This window comes from Amphibalanus amphitrite, unplaced genomic scaffold, assembly GCF_019059575.1.
Source record: "Amphibalanus amphitrite isolate SeventyFive unplaced genomic scaffold, NRLGWU_Aamphi_draft 001438F_arrow, whole genome shotgun sequence".
NCBI lineage: Eukaryota > Metazoa > Arthropoda > Thecostraca > Balanomorpha > Balanidae > Amphibalanus > Amphibalanus amphitrite.
The window spans coordinates 16,097-32,561 of record NW_024882931.1 but is presented as its reverse complement, the minus strand read 5'-3'; the positions used below and the strand labels follow the sequence as shown (position 1 = coordinate 32,561).

Sequence of the window (16,465 nt, the reverse complement as noted above, 5' to 3'; positions counted from 1 at the left end):
CACAGCTCCCGAAGCGTTGCCAAACAGCTCGGTGTTGCCGTAAAAGCTGTTTGCAGTGTAATTAAATGACTTAAAAAGACAGTGTTAGTGTCGTCGAAGTACATGCCAGGCAGAACAAGGGATTTCCGCTTCAAAAAGCTGGTTGATATCGTGCATAAGAAGGTGTTTCAATTCGTAGGCGAAGCATGCGCAAACTGCCAAGGGAACTCGTTGTTTAGCCCAGAACCGCCAAGAGAATCGTAAACGACGGCTTAGACTTCATGTCATACAGGATGCAACGTCGACACCTAATTTCGGCGGCATCCAGGGAAAACCGGCTACATAGGATCCAAAAGACATTGGAGGAGATCAGGAGCGCCGGTAACAAGGCATTCTGCTGGTCCAATGACACATGTTCATGCCTGAGCCCCAGAGACACTCCCAAAGCGTCAAAATTTTGGCAGATGGTCCATCCAGCATTGATCCTGCTATTCGCACCATTTTTTGTTGCTTGAAGCCTGCTGGTGTCATGGTTTGGGCTACCGTCGCATCCGACGGCTCAAAAGGAGCCCTGGTCTTCATCAAGGAGGCTGTGAAAGTGAATTCAGAGGTTCAAGTCCATCTGCTGGAGGAACATGCTTTGTCTTGGGTCACTCAGTCGTTCTGAGATGGATGCGTCTTCGTCCAGGACGGTGCGCCGCCGCAAACGGCCAACATCGCTCAACCGTGGTGGAAGACCCACATGCCTGGGTTCTGGGACAAAGACATTCGGCTATCATCAAGTCCAGACCTGAACCCGATGGACTTCGCAATCTGGGCCATCTTAGAGAGGAGGGTGTGTGCAGTGCCACACAGCAGAATCGCCGCCCTGAAGCTGGCCCTCGAGACGGCACCGTCGAATCTTGGCGGGGACACAGTGCGGCGCTCGTGCCCCTCCGCAGAGAGACGTTTCGAAGCAGTGGTGAAGGACAAAGGTGACCATATTGAGTCATTATGCCGTCGCTGAGATGTGTACATGTTACTGCATATATGTGCCAGAAATCAATTTGATATCTTTGTTCGGGGCCGAAATATTTAAGAAAATCAAGAGGTAAATCTTTCTGCCCCACCCTGTATGTCTAAAGGGAAAACAAGTAGACTTGAACTGCACAAACAGCATATTCACGTGTTGTTTATTTCCAGTAGTATTTAAAAGATTTTACGATTCAGAAAACGACGAACAACGCGCACTGTTTCCCCGGGCCCCAACTGCTCACCACACTATCACATTCTCACCGCTCGCTCTCACGGCAGACACTGTGGAAAACTCACCGCTGACAATGCCAGCGGAGCCGGCGTCTGTACCCGCTGCTATTTTTCGTCCCCGGTCGCCGCCGGCGCATTCTCTCAGTGCCAATAACTCGCGGCGACGACGAGCGCAGACTTTGGACGTCCATCGGGCGTCGCGTTCAACCCCGCAACCAATAGCACAGATAACACAATTGGGCGGCGATGCGCCGCGCTGGAATTACAAGGCTGTTCGAGCTCGGGGCACACTGTCAGCGATGGCAGCGAACGACCAACCCCAAGCCACGAAACCATCACCGGCCGGCGCGACAGCGAGCCGCGAACGCCGCGTCTTTGACGCCGAAAGCATCTGGATGACGCGGTGCAACCGGCGTGATCCAGTACAAACCGTACCGGGCCGGAACGATCCGGTCTGAACCGGAATAAGCCACTAGAGAACCCAGAAGTAGAGGATGAAGACGAGGGCGCATACACCGCCGGCAGCCACCTTAGCGTAGAAGCTGCGCATGTTTAGGTTCCGCGCGTCCTTCCGGTACTTCTGAGACATTATAGACAGGCCGCTGGCTTTGGTGTCCAGATCTGAAACACACAACAATTACATTTCAGATCAGGGTAAACAAATATGAGATAAGGGAAAACGTGGCTTGAACGTGATATGATGCGGATATAGTGTACCCAGGGAACAAAGTGACAACACAGTGCCGAGAGGAAGGACATGATGGAAAACACAGTGCGTTACAAAACTGGAACTAACTGGGCTGGAACTATTTTTAAAATAATATTTTGCTAGAATGTGCGCATTACTCCTTCATACGACTCAAAAGCTACGGGCCAGATTAAGCCAGATCGAGTAGCATCACGTCAGGGATATTTTATTCCTGGTCCTCGCTCCTCTCTGGCACGCATCGAAGCAGGTAATTTGCTATACAGTAAACACTCGCCTGCCATTCACGTCTCTTTGCTTTGAAGTTTTTCACGATAGTTTTTTTTTCCAAATCATGGTAATGTGTTCCCAATGCTACATCTGGGCAGTGGGCAATGGATAACCGGGAAACAATACAGGTAGAGGCAGGCGATGATTTGGGAACGGGCGGAGCACGGGAGACGACTAGGAAGGAGATACCACACAAGCAACAAGTTGCCTCACGGAGACAGGCACAAATTTCATTAGCGTCTGAGCCGGACACCAGCCACAGAAGTTGGCTGTCGCCATCAGGGTGTGCAGTAGTTAGTATGCTCCATGAAGAACCTCGCGACTTTATGGCGGCTCCCCTGCAGCATTCGCCAAAGTGTCCTGTGATCTGCTGAACGTTCGGTCGGCCGGTTCGGTAACCCCGGGTCAAGGGTCACGACCCCGATGGGGTATCCGAAAACTCGGGCCCCGCTGAGTAAGAGTGTGTGTCTGTGTGTGTGTGAGAGGGAGGAAGGATTGCAACACCAGCGATTGAGCAGAAATTCTGCTCTGACCGGTGTTAGAAAGCGTGCTCTTGACAAAGGCAAAATAAGACACATTCAAGTACTGACGTATCGTCTGAAATGCCGTCTGGTTGAGACTGAGAACATATACCAGACAGGAACAATAACTTTTCCAATCAACTTTAATCTTTATCACCAATGCATCGATGGAAACACGGATGAAACCATTTCAAACGACTTTGTTTCCGACTTGCTATCGTCGTTTCAGACACAAAGGAGGCCGTCGATATAGAAAAACCCACACCAGTATCAGATTCAGTTTGAAAACAATAACATCTGATATGAACTGTCGGCCCCAAACTCTCAGACCACCAGACAATCGCGGGTCAAACCAAGCCGACGCCCCCGGCACCAACTCATCAGCGAGATAATAGCTTTCAGTGACGCCCGGTGAAATGTGATCACCAATGGACCGTTAAGACTCATGACTAGATCCGGCTGACACCCACTGCAACCAAGGCGTGCTTTTTACACGAGCCTCCCCCCAAAGAAAAGTACCTCTTGGCGACTGAGCAAAAGCTAATACCAGAGACTGACGCGGGGAGCCTCCGTGCGAGGCACGGAGGCAGGTGATAAACTCGATCCACCGTGTCGCAATTTTCGCCGAACCGCACCGCCAACCAACAACAGACCGAACAAAGCAGCACGCACAAAAAGATAAAACCTAATCTGCGGGAATATTGGACCCACTACGCGCGACAAGCGTAGCCAGTGCGCCAGATTAATAGCCGTCGGTGGCGGCGGCATTAGGGAGCTCACTTCCTCGGCCAATCCATCACGCTCGACACCGGCCCCGATCGAGCAGCAGGGCTTGGGGTGACACCGTAACTGATTGCATGCCTGAGGCGGCACAGGGTCCAGCATATGAGACCTGAAATCGGCATAGTTCCGGCTGGGGGCCTGGGGCGTCACGGCGCCCGGTTCATGGGACACTGCCCAATCTTATTAATACCGTAGAATGGATTTGAAGCAATGACTGCAGTGCAGCTGCAGAAAACGGCTGACAAGTTAAAATAGTTTTTACGCATTTCTGTGAATCATATATTGGCGGTTCCAGGAATTGTTTCACTGACTTGGTTACGCATTTGCCAACACTATATCACTGTAAATGTTGCCAAATACCGTGAATAGAATAGTATGGCACTTGAATATGGGACCTGAGACGACACAAGACGACCGAAACCGGCGGTGTCAACGTCCATATAGAGCCTGGTCCCAAGTAACAAGTTTATGAGGACTTTACCTCAAGAAATCTTTCAACCAGGAGGTTCCGAGTTGCACTTACAAAACTTCGTGAGCGTGACGTAATCGGGTTCGAGGGGATTATGACAAGCTGTCAAAGTTTTGTAATTACGGCTCCAAAGCTCCGACCGGAAATATTTCTTACGAAGGAAAGTCCTCATTAGCTTGCTACTTTTACAACCTCCACATCATGTCATCATGTCCTCCATACTCCACGTCTAGAGGTGCCGTGGTTTTCAACTCAGGACCTCCGGCATCATGGGGTGCAGCGTAAGAGCTGACCCTGGTGTGTAACAGTTCCACCGTCGGGCCCGAGGAGCTATAGAGCTCGCTATCGGACCAGCGGCGTCCCAAGCTCTAACGTGGATCGAAGCAGTCAGCATGTAACAAGCAAGAACAGTGTGCAAAATTACTGCTAATCAACTCACTCTCGGGACACTACTGTCGTGGTAATTGACATTGACAAGGCATTTTCATGAGCATATTACAATGAATATTTTACGTATATGTACTGAGTGCAGAATGTCAAGTATTGTACTGATGTCATTTGATGCCAAGAAACATAAGTATCACGATTTCCCAAGATGATGTCATGAAAAGGAAAAAGAGAAACACCATTGGGACAAAACAAATGGACAGCGAAAGCGATACCCGGGGCAACCGCGCGATCCGGCAAATCAAACATGCAGGTGAGGATTCGCCAGACGTTATCGGAGGTAGGCTTATTCCATTTACTGTCCATAATATTCATAGCAGACAGGAATACTGAATAACATAGTTGTGTGCCCGTGCTGTTTCTGATAAAGACATATTCTCCCCCTAACTGTCACCAATAATGCAGAGTGGATACCCTACTGGACATTTGCTTGCCTCTGTTTTCTAATAGCTTATATCTCTTATTCAACACCACAAGGTCACGCTATTAACCCTCGCCCTGGCAGGGGGGGGGGGTCGATGCGACCCCCCCAAGGTTTTTCGAAGATAGCGTAAAAACGGCGGCGCGCAGCGCCGCCAAATTTGGCACAGCCTATGGGGCAACCTTTTTACATATGACCTGAAAATTTCAGGTCCGGGTGACCTTGGGTCAGGTCACCAGGTCAGAAAAAACGGTACAAGGTCATGGTCAAATTTCAATTTTCTTTTTGCACCTGTCCAACTCACAGTTTTGGACTGATTTCCTTCAAACTTTCAGGATGTGCTAAGTTCACCGAGTTGTATAACATATAGTTTGGGTTTTTTGAGGTCACTGACCTGAGGTCAGTTAGAGGTCATTACGTCGTAATGTTAAGCCTATGGGAAAATACTAAATTCGGAAAATAATGGAGATATCCGCTTCTTTCTATCACTTTTGTGCTTTCAAACCACAGTACTTAGCAGCAGGTCACTTGTGCTTCTTTGTTTGGTGTACTTATCCATGGGTCAGGTCAAATGAGGTCAACTGAGGTCAAATGACGTTTTTGCCAATAACTTGGCACATAATGACGCTAGAGCTTAAAAAATGGTATCATTGTGTTCCTGGTGATCAGCCGAATCGAATGATATGCGATATGATGCAATTTGGTTAAATTGAACTTAATTTATAAGTTTACTTAAAATTTAAGAAAAACTTTAAGTACACTTAAGCAAGCTGAAAAGTATATCATTCGACGCGCCTTGACGTGCTGAGTTCACTGGTGCTTTTCTTTTTGCTCTATCTTAATTAGATCAAAAGTTATAAGCGAAAAACTTTTGACCTGTTTTTAGCGAAATTTTTACATTTATACCCCCCAAAACCCCCCCTAAATATTGACCTAGAGCAACCAAATTTGCACAGGGGCGAGAACTCCAGGGGGCTCACCTACCTACCAAATTTGGTGTTTCTAGGTGCCATAGGAGCCAATCGCGAGGGGGGGTCGCATCGACCCCCCCTGCCAGGCCGTGTTATGAAAAATGCCCTGCCAGGGCGAGGGTTAAGTTCTCCAGTTTGTTACATTTGAGTTCTAACCGATCTTGAGCATATAAGGCCCGTCCGTATCACCTGTTGATGCATTACGTCTAACCCTCGCTGAACTGCCACGCCGCCGCGAGTGCTAGACTGTGCCGCCGCGCTTCCCTGTGCAGCGGCACAGTCTACCTATCAGGCGGCAGCGTTACCACACTGCCTCGCTGCCGAGTCTGCTGACGGCCGGAATCCTCCATCGCCGTTCATTGGGAACTTCCGAGAGACACGCTGCTAAAATGGAAGAACTCTGCATGCTTAATCAGGCAGACTAAGGAGCTTAACCCATCAGGCATTGAGCTCCAGGACACTAGGCAAGCGCTGGAAAAGGGAAAGTGAAAAGAACATTTGTAGTGAACATCAACCAGCAACTCAATGCGACGTGTCGTATGCATCATTAATTACCCGTTAAAACCCGTTTGGGGGGCGACAAACGAGCGACTGCGATAACTCCTACACGTGCAAGGGCGAAATGGCATCCCGACAGACTTGAGCGGTCCATCCTTCTAATTGGCCCTCAAAAGTCGACGGTGTACCAAAGTTGAGCGCAGTCGGACCGACCATTCTCGACGTGCGGAAGCGACGCCTGCAGATGCGCAAGTAGTGGTATCCCAACCGTGATGCACAGAAATTTCATTCCCCAGTGGGAAACTCAAACCTACTGTTTGAGTGACTAGCGACATGCCAAGTTTCAGCACAGTCAACCCCATAATTGCCGAATTATTGCAATGGGAACAAACTTGACACCTTTATTTTTTTACACATGGCATGTGCAGTTGAGGCAACCATACGTACAGAGAGTGTGGAAGGGCCTCAATGCTTGGTGAGGCCCTTCCACAAAAAGACTGCAAGTCGATCGGTCTAGCAGTTGCTGAAATTTCAGCATATCAAAAGCGTTACAGGCAAGACCCTCATGTAACGCTTTTCCCGTTGTATTGAAAAGACTCACTTCGCTCTATGCACTCGCTCGTAACACTGAATAGCCAAAGCATGTAACGACGCATTTTGGTACAAAGCCAAGGCCGGTTCAGGTCAATATGCCGTCGAAAGTTATGCGATACCTCTTAATTTGCCAGAAACTGATCTCTGAAACCAGCCGTGGAGCGAATTACTTTATTTTGCCAATGCGTCAATACTAGCGACAACCAGCCGATAGCTGGTACCTAGAATATGTCAATAACTGTTTGGTCTTCAAAAACATAATCACTTGGACACGGATGAGATAATACTATCTACTCATCCTAATAATATTAAGCACTATCTCATCCATGACCTGGATAAGCATTTGCGTTTTTACAACAGGTGATAATATTATGCAACAAATTTATCGTACTTCACATTGCAAAAATATATGATTTGGCGTAGAGTTCCTGGTTAAAAGTGATTATTATACGTAAACCAAAATGCCAAAAACCACCTCACAAGTAACAGGTGTGATTTCATCGACACATTTTCTCGTGCGTGAAACGCGGTGAGGGGAAAAAGGCACGGAGGTCAGGGTGGGGGTGGGACGAAAACGCATTTGCTGGCTCTCCAGAACTCCACAACTGAACATTCTGGTAATAAGTGGCGACTGATGGCAAAAAAAAAATATATAACTGACGCGACGCAAGTGCAGCTGCCGGTGCGGATCCTTTCGAACCTCGAAGATAACAGCTGGGTAGTGGTTAACTTTCCAAAATACATGTACACTAGTATGTTAGTTGATGCGTCAGAACGGTAAAACTTCACAGCTGGTGGCTACATGGTTTTCAATATTTGAGTAAAAACGAGTGAAGAAACACCGAAAAGTAAGAACGAACAATAATGATGGGGCAGTCGGTGTTGCAAAACATCGCAGAAAACACTAAATTAAATCCTTGGTCTATTTCCACCATGATAAATCGATGCCACCATCGGCACAACAGGCAACTACGGGCCGGCATCCCTCCCGTCTTCCAACAGGTGGTTGGGGCTGATACAACGAATGCCTGTCAGACATACACAGCGAACTAGAAGCAACAGATGACTCATAACAATAACAGTAGAGGGAGCGCTGCCGATGAAATAGGTTCACAGAACACCGCTAACGATACCTGCTGACTGCGAGGAACTACCGTTTGATTCCATCAACATCGACTAAGCATCGGTCGTCAACTATGCAAGCATCGGTCGTCTCACTCCTATCATCATTCATCATCTCGCACGTCTGTGGAGCTGAGTTAATAAGCAACGCATTATCCGAGAAACAATGCTGCGGAACACAGCTAATTACTCGTCTAGCTAACTCATAAGGATGCCGTCAAGAACTTCATCTCCTCTTGAGCACGTTTCCGGCAAATCTTCGTGCCAACGTGGCTTACTAAATCTCAGGCCATCCACCCTTCTCCGCCTCTTCAGCGCTCAACTTTGTCACGAATCAACGCCCCCACCCGCTCTAACTACGCTGGAGGCACCTAAAAAGACTCCTTAGAAGCTACAACGTTAAGGTCAACATATGACCCACTCGGAGTCACGGAGTTTCCACAGGATGTCAGATGTCGGAGTAGGATATGGGGGCTCGGAAAAGGATATGTGGCCATTGAAACACAGCTCATAGCGGCTACGGTCGACGTCCCATAATAGACGGTTAGCGCTCCGCGGTTGGGCCGTTAGCGGCCAACGGCTGACCATGCAGGCGGCGGATGGCCCATGTCCATTCCAAATCTAATATCCATGGAAAATGGCGTCGTAAAAGCTGACGAACGGCACGGAGCTTAGCAGACGGAAGCCAGGGATTCTCATAGGGTGATCATACGAATGCCGCCGTTATGAATGCCAGGCTACCCGAATAAAAAATAGCGCTCCATTTATTCGCAGCTCGTGACGTAATCTTCATGGAAGAGGTGTTTAGTCATCAACGGGGAGCTATATCACCTTTAGACGACGAGACTCATCAAACCGGGCGTATTTATCGCCCATAAATCCCCTTTACTACTTATAACCAGTCGCCAGATCACATATTACCTCAGTAAGGCACCCACATCATCGATTGCTATGAACCTCATCAGACACTTCCACCCAACAGCCTCCGCGCAAACAGATTCCTCACCAAAATACCTTCGACATTTTCCCATCCCACGTCATACCCAATAAAAGCTCCGACGAAGAGCTGGACCCCACAGGCACACTTTGTTCCGCTTCACGAGTGCGCCAGAAGCCTCGCCCCAGGGGCGTGACGAAAACGTCGGGTTCACTCATCGACCCAGAGCCCATCTAGCCGACGGCGATGACCTAGCTGCCACCAGTTCAATGCCGCCGCCACGGGGACAATTAAGGCGGCCGCACACTAGGCCATTCGGCGGGCGACATTCCGCAAAAACGCAATTCCGTGGCGACATTACGCTTTCGTGGACGCCGAATCAGCTGCCGAAACGACAAAATTATCAGCCTACCGCTGCCAGCTAGCTGTCCGCGGGTAGAGTGCGCATGCGCGCGAACAGCCGCGGAGTTGCGGAAAAAGCTGGACCGGTTCAGCTTTTTCCGCGGCGACGCCGCGGACACCCGAAATTGTGGAACTTGAAACTCACCAACTATTGATGGAGCAGCCGAGAAATAGACTTCACTTGATAAAAAATCGTAGCGGCACTTCTTTCCCCATATTAAATGGTTTTTATACACTTCATTGGTTATTCCAATAATGGGTTACTATGTGCCTCTCCACAATTGTCTTTAGGTTTCTTGCATTTGTCGACAAACACGGTTGTTTACATTAATCACGAGCTTTATATTTGTGCAACTTCCTCCAGAAATGGTCAAATTAATAGATATTCAAAACTTTATTGTACAGAAATATAGCATAATCGCATTAAATAAGCTAATATTGTATTTGCTTAAATGTATTTTGTTTGCATTCGTTTATATTTATCATAAAATATTTCACATAAAGTTCCTGAAAATACTAAGTAGAAAATCGCACCGCCGAATGGTCCCGTAAAATGCTGAAAACAAGCGGAAAGCCGCTGTAGGAATGTCGCCCGCGACATTCCGCTTTTGCGGAATCTCGCCCGCCGAATGGCCCAGTGTGCGGCCGCCTTTAATGGCGCGCCGCCCGCGGCAGCGAAGTGGGATTTTTTGGTGGTGCCAGCAGGCGGGCCCTGTCATCGTCACCTCTGTCGAACCCCCCAGGGGAGGGTCTAGACGGGGGGGGGGGGGGGTCGATGCCGCAAGGATCCTGACCTTGCAGGGAGATGGTGAGTCGATGGTGAGTCGATGGTGAGTGGATGGCGAGTCGATAGGGAGTCGATGAGCCGGAGAGGGGATGGTTTCCGAAGGCCAGGGGGTGGGGAGGGTGTTCGAGGCCAATTACGGCATCGGGATCAGTGGTGTCAGATTCCATGAATGTGTGAACAACTTCTATTGAAATTTCGATATTATCGACAGCAACTAGTCTAAAACAATATTAATCCTGTTTTACACATAACCTATAAAAATGTCACCAGCTAAGAATTTGAAATTGAAAAAATACATATTTAGTAACAAATATACCTATCATACATATAAAATATATCATGTACATGTATCATGCGAATCGACATTCAACAACGCAACTTTGCTTCCAACTGGTTTCATGAAGCGCGCACAAGGGCGATATTCAGCGATATTAGGCCATGGTAAGAAATCCCCCACTGCAATACTCAACTGGCACATCCATGACGTCTGTGGGTAAGGATTACTCCGAACTGTACGGAGTGCTCCGAGGAACATTCTCAAGTCAAAAGCTTAATCTCGAGCAACAATTTTCCGAATACTGTTGAGACTTCGAAATTGCTGAGCTCCGAATTCTCTGCGCTGCGTGTATTGTACGGAACAGGAAAATTTCAATGAAAGGCAGAGAAAACATAATTCTTTAAATCGCACCATACGGACGAAACACACGCCTTCCTGTGCCTGGCACTGATATGGAACTGGCTTTAACACGGCCGTTAAGGCTTCCACACACGTTGCGAGCAACAAATTACAAAAAGTGCCGTCTCGGCTGGCGACGATAACCGGTTTATCAGACTGCAGCTCACTGCAAGAAATTCTCTCGCAGCAAAGGATGATGGAGAATCACACGACTGCAGCGCAGTGCCACGCTGAACGTTCCAGAACAGTTTCAATGTAACGATGTGAGAAAACGTGAGCGTTTATCAAGGTTGTAGAAGCAACTAATTTCAAATATACAATAATAGGACTGTGACATTCAGGCATTCAGTGGTAAGTCGGCTAGCCTGACGAAAAATGTGATCACTTGGATGGATAAGTGCGACTCATTTGACTTATCAACAAGTTCTGACCCATGCCAGATTTTAATGAACGGATGTAAACACAACAAATACAAGCCCTGAATCGTCAAGATCGCACCTCGCTGGACATACATTTTGCATAAAACATGCATTTCCATCATAGGTATGTTTTTTATGGACTGAGACATATTTCTATCATGCATGTCCCCAGCCCTCTACCGCTTAGCTGCGCATCAAAACCACGGTTTTGACCGAAGTCCGTCGTTCTGGGCTTAGGCGTGATGAATATCTAATGTATTGAACACAATGCTAATAATGACAAATCAGCAGCTTCTATTTCGATATGAGATTAAATGCAAGCGGATAGTATATGCATCTCATAATGCGATTACTGGAGTAATAAGCGGTCATCCATGTCTGTCTAGCTTTTGATTAGTATATAAGGCGACAATGCATGCCATTAGTGGGTGCACAATGCACATCGCACAGTCCGACAGCCTTTAATAAGCCTATAATCAGCACGTACAAAAACGTTTGATTAAATCCAACAGCGGCCCACTGCTGACCATCCATCCAAAACTCATTCATTCGCTAATGTCTGGCGCGCGCGCTTAGCTGCGCGACCGGTGCCAGGTTTCGGAAGGGCAGTCGGGTCCACACTAGGCTACTAGACCTATTACAGTGCGCCCGCACCGACAATGGAAGGTAGCATGCTATGGAGGGCTGACTCTGAATGGTACGCTGACACCCTCCCGGTGGTGGGCTGAGCAGATAATTAATACTCGTTCATTATATACGAGCATGCAACCAGCCACAGGCGTCCTGATGAGTGAAACGAACGGTGAGGAAGGACGCAAACATTTCATCCCGTAACCGCTTATATCATCGACTGCGGGGAATGGCGTCAACAAGGTGAATGACGGAACTGGAAACGGCACCTGTCTCCAGCCGAAGTATCCAGCCTTCCTTTCAACGTCGAAAGCTTCGGGAGCTTCTCATGAGGCGGCTCTTCGAGTCAGTTAGATGTTGTGCAATGTTTTAGTGAGTCTCAGCGGGGAGCATTTTACGAGCAAAGAGTTATGTGAGGGTGCGTTGATACACAGATCGACGACACACCCACGCAAACGGGGTGATACGGCACCGCGGTGTTGTGACACCGCCAATTCCTACGGACCAAACACTCACCCCGACATTTCTAACCAGTCAGCAGACAGCAGCACTAAATTAACAGTCTCCAGATTAACAGACCGGACTGTTGGCCACTTTATGAAGAGCGCGATATAAAGGTAACGTGGTACATACTTCCGGAGCTGGCTTTGAAGAGCTGGGGTCCACAGCACATGATTTGTGTTATGAACCCTTGTCCACAGCCCGCCATCCACAATTAGTGGCTACTCCGAGTGTCACAACGCTCCTAATCAACACAAAGGCGTAGGCGTAAGTAGCATCCTCACATTGATGCCCATATAGCAAATTACGTGTATGTCCCGGTAGTCATGCTTCCACCCAACCACTTGATGACGAGCGCCTCCAAATAATTCATCAAATTAGACCAAAGTGCCCGTCGGGGAACCTCGAGCACCACCCATATACTGGAGCCGGTCCCATATACCGCAGACATACAGGGTGTCTCAAAAGTTCGTTGACAGGTACCAGCCATGCTTTTTTGTCAATAATTCTGAATCAAACAGTCAAAATTTTGCATGGGCATTGGTAACAACCTTCCTCAAGCAGTTTCATTGTTTTCAAGCGCATTCGACCCTTAATGAGCTCACAAAAAGGGTTTACCTCTGACCATGGATCAGACATGAAAATGGAGAACGCAAAATCGGTTCGGCTGAGAAACTCTCTGCTTCAGGAGTAATGGGAATGGTTAGGTCGGAAATGACACATGGCAAAGTGTCGGCGAGGATGAGTACAACATGATGATCATCTAATAAAAAAGGTGGCTAAATTTTTTGAAGGACGAAACCATGCGAGACTTACAGCGTTTTGAACGACCCTTGTACGGCAGCAGACTCGTGCTCCGGAAAGCAGCTGAAAATGCAGTCCTAACTATTAATATCTTTAAAGCTATTTTTTATTTTGGATAACACGAAAATCGTCAATGCCCAGGACAAGTGACCCTCCAAAAGTGTCAATTAATGTTAAAGTTTTATCTCACGAAGTTTCAAGAGGCAGATCTGGAGCTAATAGCTTTCTTTTACACACAAAATCCGGACAAAACCGCACGATGGACATGTTTTGGCCGTTTACAAAGCAGAACCTCTCCTGAGGAAAACACTCCGGAACCCAGCGAAGGTCTTGGCATGGGGAATGACGAGCGTTTGGGATTTGCAAAATTTGCAAAATGTGTCTAAAAAACAGATGGCCGACACATTTTGCTACGATATGCTGCGAAAAATTTGCCCCTGGCACTTCCCATTTGTTCAGGAATGGGGTTGTTTTGAAAAGGAAATGGTGCTTGGGAGGTCGGCGCCAGTCATTCATGAAGTAGTTAGCGCCAGAGAAGACCTACAAAATACTCACGGATGGTGTCGATGCAAGCTGTCGGCTTTCAGGGAGAAGCGGATGTTGCCAGGAAACTCGTCAAACCTAATGCCGACGCAGAAACTGCAGGGGATTCCCCTACAACAGCTTGAAAGCTGGTAACCTTTTATCAGCCTCCGGCAGCTGACGGAGTGACGAAAATCGGTATGGGCAAATATTTTTGGAGATACAGCAAAGGGTTTGGTTTCCAACCTTCCGAATCAGTTGTCAAAGCATGCATATTTGTCTAGTGTACACACAGACACCAAAACCTTAGATTTTTGGCCGGTTCTTATATGCTTTATTGGCATGGGAAATGTGTCAAGGAACTTTTGAGACACCCTGTAGTCCAGCCTCGAGACTGTTCAGCAGTATCCACATCCAAAGCACAGCGTTCCAACACAGCGGGGAACCGTCTCCACGGAGCGCTCGGTCTAGCGTTGAGCAGTTACCGGCCGCGAGGCGCTCCCATCTGCCGCGGGGCTTCTGATAGTCCCGACGAATCCAGCTCAGTTTCGCTGCCATATTCCTTCCACTCAGCCGTTCAGACCAGCCTGCTCTATTACCGGTCTAACACACAAATTCTACTCTCATAGACGTGATGCAATAACTCGCCATCCAGCTTTTCCGTATCGCTCCTCGTCATGAGATCACATTCCGCACTGCTACTGGTCACTCTAAGCCACGCTTCGTTGGTTCCGGGATTTCATTCAGCTCCGTGAATGATCCGGGGTCTTCGCCAGGCCCTATCGAATCGAGCATGCATAATAGGCATCGCCACCCACAGCCATCGATCCCTCAACCCGCCGGCGCCCACAAACTTTTGCACTAGACAGGAGAGTGGCAGTTGTACCATATTGTGCAGCCTGGTACCGCGCGGGCTTTCACACCCTCAGTGATCGAACATTGTGCAGACTACCCCGGCACAGCAGACAGCGACGACCCATCGGTGGGCGACCAGTGTCCAGCATTCAATGCACGCGATCGACCATAGAATCGACCCTTTGTCGATGCATCTCGTAGCCATGTCCCTGGCGGCTGGGGCCAGTCACTGCGTACCTCCATATAGGCAATGGATGCGTTAGGGAAGCCTAAGTAAATGTGAATAAGCCAGATCAGTATTATCAACTTATAAGGAAATAGGAGTACGCCATCATGATAATGTGATAGGTACTGTTAAGCTTATCTACTTCACTTCGTTGTAGGACGGTAATAGTTTATGGTAATCTACATTCTACACAACACTTCGGTGATCCCAATCACTACTGCTGACGGAAAGGAAATCATTCTTATCCCGTTCACACGCATAAACTTCAGCATCGGCGCTCCCGGGTGGCAGATGCAGCACCAATGCGTTACATGCCGCTTGCGCGCACCACTGTATCTCATTCCACAGTGCACTCTTCGTGTGCACGCTTAAGGTCTTTGTGTGCAATGTGTCTGCATGTACTGCATTTAATATGCCTGATAATTCGTGCCCCTCTCATATCAGCAGGTAGCGGTTCACCAGCTGTACCTTACATCGTACTGCTCTGTCCATTATTGTCACCTCGCTCAGACGTGGACCTCGGTCACCATTCAGACCCCCCCCTCCGTTCCGACCCCCCTCTCACCCGAGAGCTGTGCTCCGCGCTGCAGGACATCGTCAATGTTCTCCATCATAATCCGCTGTACGTCATTCAGCTCTCCGTGGATGTTGTTCAGGTTGCGGCGCGCGCGGCTGTCCATAAACGACTTCTTCGTCTTCTGAATGTAGGTGTCTGGGGACGGAGAAGGGCGAACGTCAAATCAATGAGGGAGAGAGAAGTTGAGGATGAATGACGCGGCGCTTGATAGTCTATTCAAGCGGGAAAGTCTACCCTTCCGAAAAACTAACAACACATGAGTAGGAATCACGGTACGGGATGTCACAAAGCGAGCACAATATTACACAGCAAAAGAGACATCACCAAATGAAGATGACGCACTCAAACATCACCAACGGGAGTATGACGTCACGCCTAGCTTCAGGTTGTTACGGGGATCGCGTGACTGGCTGTCCAGTGCCCGTGAAAAGGTGCCAAGCTGATTGGCGTTTTCACGCACTTAACAGTGCATGTTTCACAAGCAGTTGTCGCTTTAAGGTACACGGTTTGAAATATTCTTGAGAAACATCAGCTGCATGAGTCAATAATTCTAGCGTTTGGTGAGGCAACAGAAGGCAAGCCACAAAACTGCGGTATTGTAGGGTGTCACTAGAATTTGCCATTTCAGACGACTATTCTATGTCATGCATATTTTAACAGATGTCCTCCGTGTTTCAATGACTGCTTTGCTAATCAAAGCTAGGCCTCAGTAAAACAAGGACGAAACTCTAATAGTGCTCCAGTGCAGTAATAATGCAGTGTATTTTCCCATTGAACAGCATATTGCAGCGTGCAACGTGAGCTGCAATGAGGTTTGAACCAAAAATGGCCGGCAGTCGACCACCGTGGTGTCAATTATCACGTGACGGAAACACGTGACACTGTACCGCACAACTCGATTATTAAAAAGTACTAGAATACAGGTTTACGCGATAACTGTACGTTTGGATAGATACTGTTGATGAGGCCATTAGTTGGGTTGTCAAAACTTTTATGTTTATATAAGTAGGGTGGTGTTTGGTAGTTACTTCTCTTAATTGTATAGTAGGTAGCGATGGCTTTTCGAGGAGCACTACGAATCCAAAGGTTTGGACATTGAATTA

At 48.1% G+C, this 16,465-nt stretch overlaps 1 protein-coding gene across 1 annotated transcript; it reads right to left on the bottom strand.

Annotated features, from left to right (window-relative positions):
* Nucleotides 1-1,139: 1,139 nt before the first annotated feature.
* Nucleotides 1,140-15,510, bottom strand: LOC122373053 (vesicle-trafficking protein SEC22b-B-like; the record flags this gene model as incomplete). Its single annotated transcript, XM_043350794.1, has 2 exons — nucleotides 1,140-1,845; nucleotides 15,351-15,510. Coding segments are annotated over 2 exons (309 nt in total), but the record flags the coding sequence as incomplete, so codon positions are not given.
* Between the last annotated feature and the right edge of the window lie 955 nt (nucleotides 15,511-16,465).